This window comes from Anarhichas minor, unplaced genomic scaffold (genome assembly GCF_050575085.1).
Source record: "Anarhichas minor isolate MPS153535 unplaced genomic scaffold, ASM5057508v1 ptg000017l, whole genome shotgun sequence".
Taxonomy (NCBI): Eukaryota; Metazoa; Chordata; class Actinopteri; order Perciformes; family Anarhichadidae; genus Anarhichas; species Anarhichas minor.
Window position 1 is genome coordinate 9,759,382 of NW_027466463.1, and position 13,842 is coordinate 9,773,223.

Below are 13,842 nucleotides of genomic sequence, written 5' to 3' on the forward strand. Positions count from 1 at the left end.
GTGTGTGTGTGTGTGTGTGTGTGTGTGTGTGTGTAGGTGTGTGTGTGTGTCTCTGTGCCTGCTGAGCTCCAATCAAAGGGAAGCAAGTTTATCCAGCAGAGCAGAAATCACCTCTGAGTGTTATCTGTGTAGAAGTGTGAGAAACAAAGTCACATTCAGTCACCAGCGTGTATGTGTGTGTGTATTTGTGCTGGTCTGCACATTTCTGATTAAGCTCACAGCTCTGTGTTAGTGTTGGTGTGTGTGTGTGTGTTGGTTTCTCACAGTCAAGGTCAGACATGAGAGTCTCACATGGGAGGAGCCCGGTGTTGGCTAAGTGCCCTCTCAGTGTAAATGGATCCACACTAACACAGCGTCTCTTACTTGATGGATTTGATCCACTCCTCCTTCTCCTCCGGCGTGGGGGCCGATATCCTGTACACCACGTGGTTGCCCTCAACAACTCGCCCGTCCGCCTCCGTCTTGCAGGCCTTGATCACCTGACCTTTGTGGCCGGGGTTGAAGAGCTCGAAGCAGTTCTGGGGAAACAGGAGGCAACCAGTTGATATTATACATGGTGAGAAAAATATATACGATCCGTGAGAAAATATAATTTCAATTTAAAAGAGACACAGATTCAGGAGGGACAAGACGGTGTCTAGAAATGAGTTCTTACAGGTTTCCGGGGCTCGTCCACCTCTCTGATGCTGAGGTTCTCCAGAGGAATAATCCCACGAGGCTCTTTATCCTGGAAACACACACACACACACACACACACACACACACTCAGCGTCAACACATTCAGGGCGCAACGACACATAATGAAGAAAAGATCCTGCCCAAATAAAATCACACACTCGAGTCTTTGAAGAAACGGAGTGACTTCTGCTTCATTGTGTCCGTAGAATAGATCATTGTCAAATCAGACTGAAACCATAGTTAAAAACATCAGGCCTCTTGGTCCTACCACTGTTTTCACTGTTGCTAGTGTGTTTTTAAATTACATTAAATGTGTTACAGATATACAAGAAGACTATTTCCCCAGCAAGGAGCAAAACTACTAATATCACAAAGTTGATGGAGTAACATTCTTCTACGTTACATGGAGCACCTTTGGCTTCCACCGAAGTATTTGAACCGTTATCTCTACATGATGAGCCTGCCGCCATCAAAGTAGAAATCAAGGTGGTGATAAAAGCACACTTGAAGTTTTTATTCATCCTGGTCACGTAGGGGACAGCGCCCGAGGGAAACATAACCTTATGCTCCCTACATCCTCCATCTTCCATCCTCCAGCGACTGCTTTTGTGTCTGCGGGGCCAGATGTGGGGGGGGGGGGGGGGGGGGGGGGGGAACCTTGAGGAACAGCCTCGTGTCCTGCCTGTCATCTTCCTACTAATGAGGGGGCACAGCAGGGGGAGGAAATGCCCTGGGACGGCTGCTCACAGCTGGCTGTGTGTGTGCCTTTTGTTGAGTGTGTGTACCCCCACTGCAGTGTGTGTGTGTGTGGAGGGATTGGTGCATGTGTGTGTTTGGGGAAGGGGGTGTTCTTAGAAATGGGGTGAAGCGTGGGTTGACAAGGCAGCGGGCTGGGGGAGGCACTTGGCTTGCGGCTTAGCGGTGCCAGATGTGCACCGTAGACTTTGCAGATGTTTCCTATGATGCTTCATGTCAATTGCTGGAGTGAGGTTCATTTAGGTCAAAGGGGCTGCATTTGTTAAAGTGCAGAGCTGGAAGGAAAAGACCGCTGTCTTTAACTGTGTGTGTGTGTGTGTGTGTGTGTGTGTGTGTGTGTGTGTGCGTGTGTGTGTGTGTGAGAGATTACATGTGTAGCCTTTATTCTTTATGTTTTCATTTTACTTACAGTTTATCCAATTTAACTTAACCTGACAATATTATATTAATTTACACATTAGCTGTTTCACACAGTTAGCTAAACTACCGATATTTGATTTAATATTTTTAAAATGAAAAAACTATATTTATTGAGAAATTAATATGTTGATATTTTTGCTTTCTTGAGATGAATGTTTGTGTAATGTGCATTCTGGTAAACAACAGAAGAACCCAGATTGAGTCCGTTCTGACACATAGGAAAACGTCAATCTGCCTACTTACTGTCGTGTATTCAAAGTAATAGAGGCAGTTGTCGGTCAGAATGAACCACCGTCTCTTCCACGTCTTCACCCTGCCGCCTGCGGAGAAGAAAATGTAATGTTTGAGTTCAAACTTAAGAGGCGACAGTGTTTGTGCATGTAGAGGTTAACCTGCAGGAGACCTTAGCTCCACGTGCCACATCTGGTTCTGATCATCAGCTCTCTGCATTATTAGGCTCAATCAGAGGCCTCCAGCACCCCCTCCCAGTCTCAAGAGACGGATGCCCGAGGGCTCAGCAGGGCTCGCTCAACACAGCGTTACCTTCCAGGAGAAGCCCCAGACAGGTACACACCACATACACGTGACAACTAAAGCAGGAGTGCACTCAACTTGTCTGACCAATGAGAGTGACGGATTTTATGAGCTTGACTTGAGAAAAGCCGGCTTTAAATATTAAAAAACTGAGGCAGAAAACTGTAATGATCGTTGCAGAGAGCGTTTGAATTTGGAAAATAAGGATGTCTCCTTATAAGAGACACATTCTCTCCATCTGCCTCCCGCATCAGATGAAAGAAGATTATTGGGATTATTGGATTTTCTGTTAATTACATCATCAGTGATGCAATTTACCTATGTAATCCAAAAAAAACACAATGTGTCTGATGTCAATGTCCAGTCTGCAGATTGTGCCCCATAATGACATGTTTGCTGACTTAACAGGATGAGCACAAAGCAGCCGTTACTGATGTAATCAATATGTAATGTTGGCTTGACCCAGATTTCACTATATACGGCCAGCTAGAGTGAAATCAAAAATCTGTCGTGTATTATTTATGAGAAATGTTTACTTTCAGATGTACTCGCTGCATTTAACTCATTAAAATGTAATGAGGATTTAAAATACGGTCTACTATTGTTGGGTTCATACGAAATATTTTATTTTGCCGCTGACAATATGGCGGTCTGGAGAGCTATTTATCCCATTTAGCCAGTTGTTGAACTTCATCCTGAAAACCTGACATTCATCGTGGATTTCCGCTGCAGGACCTCCCATGTTTTCATGTCTCTAATGCTGATCTATCACTCACTGGTTTGTTTATGGACGCTCCGGGGAGGGAGTATATGTGCACAAGTGTCAGGGAGTTAAAAGTCTTGCATCTCTCAATTTCATAATTTGAATTGTTGAACAGGATTAAAAATATTTCCCACTAGTGTAATTTGGTCAACAGCTTCTATGTTTGGATGCATCTGAAGTCCTTGCATGCAGAACAGGCACAATACCGGTCATTTATCTCATCTAAATGTCGATTAGATGGCGTGTTTGTCTGTTTTCATGCTGAACACTTTGCTGAGAGAAGCCAGTCGGGGACAAGTCCAGATATAATGCTTTGACATCACATCTCCCTGTTCCATTCACTTCAGTTCAAATGAGTGTGGAGGACAGGAAAAGGTGTTTGCATCCGTCCTTGTCTCTTTATTCTGAGCTTTGACCGTTTTCTCACATGACCAACAGAGCTGTTTTGTGACCCTTCAGTAGATATGAGGCCTTTTTTTTTTTTTTATATATGTTTAAATAACTTTATTTGAAGACATGCTGTTCATACGTGATGATGATGGATTCACGCATAGCAGCAGGCTCAGTCCTGGATAATAATGAAGTGTAATGAGAGCTCAAGGAGCTTCACAGCCTCATAGCAGTGCAGCAATATATCATATTGAACAGCCCGACAGGCCACCCGAGTGCTTCGTTCAAAAAAGAAAAAAAAAAAAAAAAAAGTCTCTTATAAAGCATGGACTCTGCTGATGGAGCTGAAATTAGCGTGGAATTCACTAATGGGGGAAACCTGGACCTAAAATGATGTGACAAGTGCAGCTGATGGGATAGAGAGCAAATGAGAAAGAGGTGGGGGGGGGGTCTGCAGCAGCGTGGGGTGCTGAGGCCTGTGGGACAGGAACAGAGGGAGAAGAATGACAATAGGCAAGGGTCTCCTTTATTTCACTGCATGACCAGCCACGCAGCGGTAGCTACACATTCCCACAGCGCAGACTCAAGCAGCCCATTCATTCACTAAAGCCGAGCGTGTGCGTTCTGTCAGATAAGCTACACAGGAGCTGTGTGACGCGTAGGGCCGTCTCTAATGGTACAGAGCGTGAGGCGACCTGTTCAGCTGAGCTCTGGCTGTTTTTGCTTCAGGGAATCGACGAGGAGGCAGACGTCATTTTTGTCGGAGCAATGCAAGTGAGAGTTAAAAGTCAAAGCACGCAGCAGTTTGATTTAGTTGTTTGGTTTGACTTGCTAATGTTTTAAGGGGTAATTTGCATTTTCACTTTCTTGCCGGGAGATCCCACGCCTGTAAATGAAATGTGAAGCTATAACATTACGGCCAGCAGCTCGGTTAGCTTAGCATATCACAGAGATTGGAAACAGGGGAACGCACAGACACGACAGTGGTATCAATCTTATCTTCCAACTCTCAGCAAAAATGCGCTAAAGCACATTTCACAAAAGCTGGCACTATTCCTTTAGACAAGAGCAATCAGTTGTCTTGTCCAATATGGAATTGAACATGAAGGTGAAAGCACCCAGAATTCTCCAGTGTAATTGTCAAACTGCATGCAAATAAAGCCATTTTTGAATCCAAATAAGGAGTTTAAATAACTTGAATTAATATGGATTGGTTTCCAACTTGCCTGACTACTAATGATTTGCTTGTGACTACATAACCTTGGCACATGTTGGTGAAAAGAGGCAGGATAATAAAGAGACTGTGTACTGTGGTTATATGAGGTCGACAGTTATCTTTTATGCTGAGAATTCTTGGGATAAACGTTTTCGCGTGCACACCATCTGAGACGAGCCCTCTGCGCCATCCAGAGCCACGAGAGGGATGCAGCCAGTCCTCATGCAGAATTAGAGAGATCGCTGACCTCCAACTCGCCGTGGCTTTGAATGAGATAACCCATCACCTCACAATGCTGTTCTTATTAGCCCAATAACAGCTCTGATACAATAAGGCAATTAAATGAGGCGGCTAGCATGTTCAGGGGCCCGGTGTGCTAAGGAGATAATGGCAGCCAACGCCAGTGTGAGGGCGCTCTGTGATGAACCGATGAGGATGGAGGAAGGAGTGTTACCTACCTCCTTATACAGATAGTTAAGAAGGGACAGCCATCACAGAACAGAATGAGAGAACAGAACAAAAGGTGAAAGTGTGAAAGGTTAGAGAAAAAGGAGTGTGGAACAAAAAACAGAAGGATTTTGAAAGACACAACAAGCACAAAAATCACAATGCCAGTAATCAGAAAAAGGAGCATGCTTTAAGTGAGAGGAGAGGAAGGAGAGGAGGGACAATACGAGACGAAGCGAAGAGGAGAGGTCACGAGATGAAGGACGAGGGAAGAAAAGACACTTTGCAGTTCCTTCACAGATCTCCTAGCAATCTTATCAAGCACCATCATGAAGGTGGACAGTTTCTGGGCAAAACTTTCTTTCGTCTCCCAGTGTTAGCGCAAAGGGCTCACAGCTAAAAACAAGCTAAATGTCTACAGCCATGCTAGTGGCTTAGTGAGGCTGTACTTGGATGTTCTGACACCACTATTGATATATTTCTCCATTTTGGACTATCAAGTTCTGTCCATTCCCTCAAAAGTCAGCGCTATCAAGACACTTTACAATTGGCGTAACGATGCAAACTTGTGTATCAAAGTTCACCTACACTGAAATCTGGGCAGTTCCCTTGTCGTGAAATAATTCAACATAATATTACAAATGCAATTTTCCGCCATTGTTGCCCAAGAGCTGTCAACCTCCAACATGGCCGCCTGAAAGCCCGTCATAAACAAGTTACACACAAACAAACGACACTCATCACCAGGGTATTTCTCAGCAAGACTGATGTTGAGGGTATGCTTACAAATGATAAAATCAACACAATCAAGGTTACTTTTTTTGACTCTGAATGCACATACCGAGCTTTAAGAGCCAGCCTTCTCTGTCGGGGTTGAAGAACGTGTGCGTCAGATCGTTCCCATCATCTTCTGGGATTTTGAAGGGCTCGTTTTTGATGCTGTCGTACAGGTTCTGCAGAGAGGTGAGGGAAAGCATTCATCAAAAAGGTGAACAGTAAGGGGAATGCCTCACTTGTGAGGAGCAGTCGTGACTAAGCGGTCGCAGAGACCAGTCATTGCACGGACAAACAAAACACATTACAGACAAATCCTCACCCTGAGAAGCTCCTCTGGCAGATCCCCTCCTTCGTTGATGCCTCTGTTCATGGAGATGAAGCGTTCCACGGGGGGCTTGTCTCTGACGTTGGGGTTATGGAGGCTGGTGTTCAGCATGATGATAGCAAATGACAGCACGTAGCAGGTATCTGAGAGCAACAAAAAGGGAATCAGATAGATCAAAAATACATAACAGATCATTAATATCCTGATTCTATGAGTTTTTATTTTCCCAATTATTTACTTTGTTTAATTACACAGTCAACCAAATTGTCTTTAGTGTGGTGTTACATTTACAGGTTCCAGTACATATAACAGGATGTCATCAGCATATGGTGATATTTTTTCCTCATTTCCGTTTCTTCTTACACATATTGTTATATTATAGATAGTTAAGGGGATTGGAAAGTGAATCCTAATTCCTCTAAATGTAGATTTACTTTTAGTTGTTATTCATTTAAAAGGAATTTTCTTAGTGACTGGTAGGAACAGACAAAGACTCAGAGAATAGACGGAGTGGACTATTCTTTTTCTGTACTGCATTTGTATTTGAGAGAGAGAGAGAGGTGGAAGTGGGATCAAAAGTAGGGGGGAGGCAGGGCGTTAGTCTCTCTACTGTGAGTTAATGTTCAGACACACACGGGCCAGTGGCTGCCTTTAAATGAATCATTCATTCCTGTCTGTCTGCCTCCTCTCACTGACACACTTTGGTCCTGGCTGTGCTGCGAGGCCTATTGTCTGCCCACTAACAAAATTCTCTGTAAAGAAAAAAAAGAGGAGCTTTGCACACAGTGTGTAATACGGGGCGAGAGCAGCTGCTAACTGTGAGAGGAATGTCAGTGTATTGAAACACTCGACGTGCATGATGAAACACAGAGAGAGAAAGCGATGGATTGCTCACGCCATTGGTGATCAAAGATCGCTGGTTTATTTTATGGTTTTATGAGTTCAGTGTTTGGTTGCTGCTTCATACATGGAGCTAAGCTGCTGTTCTGCCCTGAACCCACAACTGTCTCACACACACACATGCATGCATGTGCAGAGATTGTCACATTGTCGCCGTCTGTAGAAAACCCCATATCTCTAAAAAGCCTTCCGGGTGGCTTAACCACCCTATATTATTCCATTTTATTTAGTAGCATTTGAATTTAGTATTACCTCCATGGGACTGCATGCACCCTCAACCATCTCGTACACAATACGTTGCTCTAAAACCTCTTTAATTATTTACTGGCTGTTGTAGTTGTAGGCGTTGTTTATCACAAGACCATGTATCACTCAGCCTGATTCAGTCTTCCTAAATAATGGATGTCCCTTGTTTGTTGCTGGTTGTTTACTCTGAACTCATCTTCTGCAGCGAAGCGTGATCTGTAGTGACTGTAATCTGCTTAATCCCCCATTGAGCTTTAGTTACAGAAACTCTTATGGCTTAATGATTGAAATGCATTAAACAATACAGGCCATCACTCGATGCATCCTAAACCCTCGGGCAGTACATTACGCTAAATTGCTTATCAGTGCATTGCCTTTGTCCAACATATTGGATTTCCCACTTTGCTCTCATGTATCCCAGGGGGTAATTTTGATGTTTCCAAGGGGTACGTGGAAAGTTTAGCTCAATTCATTAAAAATAATCTGCTTAAAAAAAGAAGAAATCAGCTGTAACATCAACACTGTGGCAATTAAGAATGATTACAAACTAAGAAACCAGAGAAGTCAGCTAAAAGTAATGCATTAAATGGCCAGTATAGATAGCCAGATTAATGGCAATGGAATAGCTAAAGTAATGGACAAATTATGGAAGATTCTATAGGTAACTTATAATAAATGATTTTCTTAAAGTAACGGATAAATTGCTTAAACATCTAGTAAAATGAAACTTGAGCAACCTGACCAAAACATAAATTGTTAGATTGCATGAATACAAATATTGTAACAGTATTTACTTATATAACTATATTAACATCCAAATCAATTCAAATTAAGACATTTGGAACATGACATGGTTGTGAGTCAAGTCAAGTCTGACAAAAAAAAAAGGTTTGTGCACCACTAGTTTACACTGCAGTCGCCTGCTTTGTGTCTGACCTGTCGACTGGAAGACTCCGGGGTTGCACTGGCAGTAGCGCGAGGCAAACGACTCCATCATACGGTCGATCTTCTGGGCTTCACCTGGCAAACGGAAACTCCACAGGAACTGGCTACAATTGAGAGGGAGAGGAGGGGGTTTCATTTGTGATGCCACAGGGGAGTCAGGGTGCGCATGACATAGCTGACTTTTTTTCTGCTCAATATTTTTGGGTCAATCGTTCTGCTGACCGTAGTGCTTGGACGAGATTGAGGTCTGCAAACTCGTGCAGCTCCACAAAAGTATGCAGCACCTTGAGGTTGAAGTCATCCCTGGTGGGAAAAGAAATACAGATGAGAAAATCAGATTTCCAATATCATCCTATCTCTAAGCAATTCCTTTAGCAGGAAGACCATCCAGAGAAGATGTAAGATCTCTGCACCATGTGAACCCAGAAGACATGCTGGGGGAAAAACATATTTCCTCCATGAAAGCATTTCTCAACCTGAATTCCTGTTTCTTAGCATTCCTGTCATATATGTGCACTTATTCATACTGGGCGCTGAGCGTGCGGTCTGGAAGCAATTTAAACAGCTGGCTGATGCTGAGTATTCCTCCACCCGGAGGGGGGGGGGGGGGGGTGAAATGGTGCGTTTGACTGATGAAAAACAGCTTAATTTAAACCAAACCCACACAGGCTCTTTTGGTCAGAGGTTTGTTTGGCCATTGGTGGGACTTTAGTAGGAAAAGTCAACAGCTGCTCTCAGGCTGCGGTCACAGCTTCTCAGATCATGTTTGTTGTACATCAGGGGCCATGATCCTGATCCTGTATGGGCTTTGTGATGTGTATTGTTCAAAAGTAGCCGGGAATTTCCTGATTTAGCAATTCTGGGTGTATTTTTTAGAAAGACATTGTGGAAAGGCTGAGAAAAGAACAGAAAGCGTTGGCTGACATGAAACAAACATCCAACTTGTTTCGCAATAACTGTAATTATTTGGTGGATGACTTTGGGGCTTTCGTCTTCTTGTACCCTATACTGGCCAAATGAAATGAATCCTGTCCTACGAGGGCTATATATAGTGTATTGCTATAGGTACATTTATTACAAAGGAATGGGAATGTGGCCTGCTGTTTGTAAAAAAATGAAATTGCATATATACAATATGTGTCTCGGTGTGATCGCAATGAGTGTATTGTATGCAACAAACAAAGCTGAATTATACAGGAACAATAAAAAGGTCTGGTTGTGTAATTTAGGAGTCAATCACCCACATCCATCTCCCACCATCTATTCTCCTTCTAGCTATTTTTCCTCCTTCTTCCTCCTTTTCATGTGTGCGTCCCTCCTGTTTTCCCCTCTCTTCATCTCCCTCTCCACTCAGCATGTAATGATAGGTTCCTGCTCCCTGCATAAGCTCAATTAGTGATAATTACTGAGCGCAAACCCTCAGCCTGTGTTTAGTGTGATTTCCACCGGGTAGGTGGCCTCTTTGATGATTCTCCATGAGTAAAGCCTATTGCCAACAAGAAGAGTCCCCAGAGTCCCCAGAGTCCCCCCCCCCACACACATCCCCTGTCCCCAACTTTCAGCTTCATTCACAACGTGTGTGTGAGAGTGTGTGTGTGTGTGTTTCATTGCTTCTGCTACTGTCTACCGCTGAACAATCAGCACCTGTACTGAGGTAAGATAATACAGACTGTAGTCGATGTGATTCCCTGCATAGAAAGAGTTCAGACAGTGCTGCATTTATCCAGGATCCTCTTAAAAATGTACCTTTTCCTGTTTCATTTTGCTATACTTCCTCTCTCTCTCTCTCTCTCTCTATATATATAATATATATATATATATATATTATATATATATATATGCCCTCTTGCAGCTCCCTTTTCCTGTCTTCTTATTTAGTGTATTTTGGCCCTGTACGCCTCATTCAGTATGTTCTACTATCTAATCTCACCCTCAGATAACACCATATATCTCCCTGGCTGCAGGACTTCCTTTCTTCTTCATCATCCAGCAGTCTGGCCTGAGATCTGAGGAGCTGGATGGCCCTTTTATTACCAGTTATAAGTCCACATAGGTGGACAATGACAAGACACCCACACTGACTCAAAGATTCATGTTGGAGGGGGTCAATCGTGCTCTCTATCAATCCAGTCCATAATGTCTTTCTCTAATCACAGGGGGAGCATAAATCTCATGTAAGGACTTTCTCCTGCAGCCTGATGGATGCTCTGTCTCACCGCTCGCCCAAGTAATCCCCGATGACGGTCTTGTTGAGGCCCTCGCCTTTGTAGAGGAACTGGGATATGTCTTCAGGGGTGTGCTGGAGGAGGTCGTTCTCCAACAGGAACTGGATTCCCTGAAGGCGAAAATGAGAAAACAGGACGGTTGATCGTCTCAATTGAGTACAGATGAAGGAAAGTGTCAGGGCTGAGAATGGATCGCTCTTCAGACAGCGTAGAGCCTGTTACACGGTACCTTCTTTGGATCCATGTTGAACTTCTTCCTGCCCATGGCGATCTGCTTGTTTCTCTGGGATGATTTACTATTAACACAGACGCATTTAATTAGTGTTACTGGCACGTATTAACCAAAAACAACACTGAGAATAACAGATTGTCAAGTACCTGAATGTCAAAACACAGCAATATACTTTATTTAAAGTCCCAACAGTGATTTTTATTTCCTGCCACATCTGTTCCCATCATACGTGTGTGCACATAATCTGGAGAAACATATGCACAGAGACACCTGGCACATACGGTATGCTATACATTGACTCTCATTATTTGTTTCATGCAGCTGTTTGCTTTGACACTTTCTAGTCAATAAGTCAATATTTGATCTATAAAAAACACCAGGTAGCTATGGCAACCTAATATTTCTATGATATAAAATGACGTCCTTCCCAGCTACGTCTCGGTCAGCCTACACCCGCGTAATCCAACTGCCTTTGACGTCTCATGAGCCTACATGCAAATCCAAAACAGCCTTTTAGACTTTAAACATTTACACACACTGTGTTGTCAAGCCACCAAGTGCCTGAACATACTTGATAACTACTCTGTTACTGATACATACGAGATGTAAACGTCAAACATGCACAAACTGCAACTTCAGTTACTTACCTTTCTCCCACACACGTCAGCTGCTCGATCTCCGTCATGACCTCTGCTATCTCAAACTTCAACCTCTGAGAGAAAAAGAGAGTGAGACGGTTGGTTTCTTTCTTTAAATTGAAACTGGAAAAAAAAAGGTTTTAAGGCATGCAAAGCCAGAGGATGTACTGCACAGTAAGCAGTGGATGTACTGTAGGTCTATTTGCATTATGTACAGCATGCAAATAGACCTGCAGTAGATAGGCAAAAAATAATTAACAGGTCAGAAATAACTGACTAACAAGTACTGTGCTCCTATTTTGGTTTCCAGTTCCACATTAAAATGATCTGCTATCAATACAGTACATGACAATTACCAGGAACAACAAAACGATCAACCTAGCTCCAATGCACTGCTAACAAACAGAGGCCTCAGCTGCTGAGACGAAGCTCAAATGTATCCTGAACATATTGTATATTACACTCATGTGTGCAAACACACACACCTCAATATCGTCGAGCAGCTCTCTCTTCCTGCGTCGGATGTTTGAAAGCTCATCCCTCTCCTCCAGAGACAGATCCTCAGGAACTGAAAACATGCGATGGAGAGAAAACACAGCAGACTTTAACCCTCATATGTTCACAGCTCGCATCACGGCACCCCACTCGGCTCACTGCAGAAAACAGAAGTGAATCAAATCTAGTGACTAGTATGGAGAATCAAACAGAATACATCCTCCTCATGCGGTTGAGTGACGGCGCTGCTGCTGCTGCATTGACTGTGCCGGCTTGTTCAGCAGCAGCAGCGCATATCGCGAGCCTGCATGTTCATCTTAATTAACCAGAGAAAGAGAGAAGGCCCTTAATTATTCCACTTGAAAGTGTTTGGTCCCCCCCCGCCTCCACTTAGCTCAGGGGGGAATTCTATTAATAAAACCAATCCAGATTACGTTTTCTGTCATTAAAAGTGAATTTGCTAATTTAACACGGCCTGCTACCTTGATTCCCCGGCCGTGAGGGTTTGGGAGGATAACTCGCTTGCTGTTCAAACGTTTCCTTCCCCCTCTTCATCACTTTGTCTTTCCGTCTCAATCTTGTTCCTCATTTTTATTTTTTTTTATCCCACTCCTCTCTCTCTATTTTTTTCACTCCCCCCCCCCCCCCCACACACATTTTATTTAATCTCTCTCCGGCACAAAGCGCAATCTCGCTTCATTAAGACAGCTTAGAGGCAGAAAACGCAAATCTCTCAACGGGAACATGGCATGTCTACTATCACAGCTTTGTGCCTACATGTTGCTACAGGAGAGATAAAAAAAATAAATATATATATCACTTGTTATTTTCCCTTGCAGGCGGGAAACCACGCCAATTAATGAAAACAAGGTCAGTGGGCTGAAGAGGAAGCATTCAGCACACTATTAATTCAACAGCTTGTTAAAGAGTTGAGTTCAGGGGAGCTTAGCATTGTTATAGACAGTATTCACATTAACACTGAGACAAAAGGTGCTTCCTAACCGAGTTATGTAATCCTGAAGCGCCGCGATGAGGGTCAGGTAAACAGCAGGAGTAACAGCTGAGGGATTTCCTTTGAGGGCCATGTTTTTAATAATAGACAAGACAGGGGGATAAAAATGCACAATGACTTGAGAGTACGAAAATAAAGACGTTAATTAGCGTTGCTGATCTCCGGCTACCTCACAGCACTTATACGCAATACAACTGTGAGCGCTCTGAATGTGGCTCCAAAGCCAATTAGTGCTCTCAAAAAGTTCCAAGGCTGTTTTACACAAATCCTCAATCTTCTACTTGAGGAGTGCTTTCTGCATCCGTCCGTTTGCCCAACGAAATGTCTCAAACAAAGCAGACGCTAACCTGTTGGTGAAGGATGCATTGTTGCTAAGGGTTAATGCTTGAAGCAACAGTTTGACATTTTGGTAAATCACTCTCGCTATCTTGCAGAGTTAGATAAGAAGATTAATACCACTCTGATATCTGTCCAGTGAATATATATATGGCTGTTACTTTCAAACAGCTAAGGCTTCAGGTTAGCTGTTTTACCCTGTTTCCAGTCTTTATCGAATATCCATCTGTCTGGATGTTTGTATGTATACATATGTTGCTCAGAGGAAGATGAAAGCTCCGTGTTTTCCATTTGCCTGAGGCCGTGCATTAGCTAATGGAGATTTCTACTGGCTGTAAACTGTGTGCATGATTACAATCTTGATTGATTACAAATCTAATGAAAAGCAGAGGATAAAAGCCTGTCACCATTAATGGCAGAGCACTGCTATTATCCTCAAAACCAGGTCTCTCTTACTGTGTTATACACTGTAATATATGTCTTTCAAACCACACATTTGATAATAGA

The 13,842-nt window shown here is 43.2% G+C and overlaps 1 protein-coding gene and 1 long non-coding RNA gene across 6 annotated transcripts in view; one reads left to right on the forward strand and one right to left on the reverse strand.

Moving 5' to 3' along the window:
* Nucleotides 1-13,842, reverse strand: part of cyth3a (cytohesin 3a) — a 31,295-nt gene that overhangs the window by 3,204 nt on the left and 14,249 nt on the right. For all 5 annotated transcript variants that reach the window (XM_076093385.1, XM_076093383.1, XM_076093384.1 and 2 more), the window contains 11 exons: nucleotides 11,978-12,060; nucleotides 11,502-11,566; nucleotides 10,852-10,918; nucleotides 10,614-10,732; nucleotides 8,620-8,700; nucleotides 8,389-8,501; nucleotides 6,301-6,449; nucleotides 6,046-6,157; nucleotides 2,098-2,174; nucleotides 656-727; nucleotides 364-518 (listed from right to left, as the gene is read on the reverse strand). In XM_076093385.1, coding sequence (XP_075949500.1) covers nucleotides 364-518; nucleotides 656-727; nucleotides 2,098-2,174; nucleotides 6,046-6,157; nucleotides 6,301-6,449; nucleotides 8,389-8,501; nucleotides 8,620-8,700; nucleotides 10,614-10,732; nucleotides 10,852-10,918; nucleotides 11,502-11,566; nucleotides 11,978-12,060 — 1,093 coding nt within the window. The remainder of the gene's footprint in view (nucleotides 1-363; nucleotides 519-655; nucleotides 728-2,097; nucleotides 2,175-6,045; nucleotides 6,158-6,300; nucleotides 6,450-8,388; nucleotides 8,502-8,619; nucleotides 8,701-10,613; nucleotides 10,733-10,851; nucleotides 10,919-11,501; nucleotides 11,567-11,977; nucleotides 12,061-13,842) is intronic.
* LOC142951680 (uncharacterized) overlaps nucleotides 1-13,842 on the forward strand; it is a 25,070-nt gene continuing 11,228 nt past the window's right edge. Inside the window, exons 1-2 of the long non-coding RNA XR_012954597.1 lie at nucleotides 1-556; nucleotides 2,311-2,420. This is a non-coding gene — a long non-coding RNA (uncharacterized LOC142951680). The remainder of the gene's footprint in view (nucleotides 557-2,310; nucleotides 2,421-13,842) is intronic.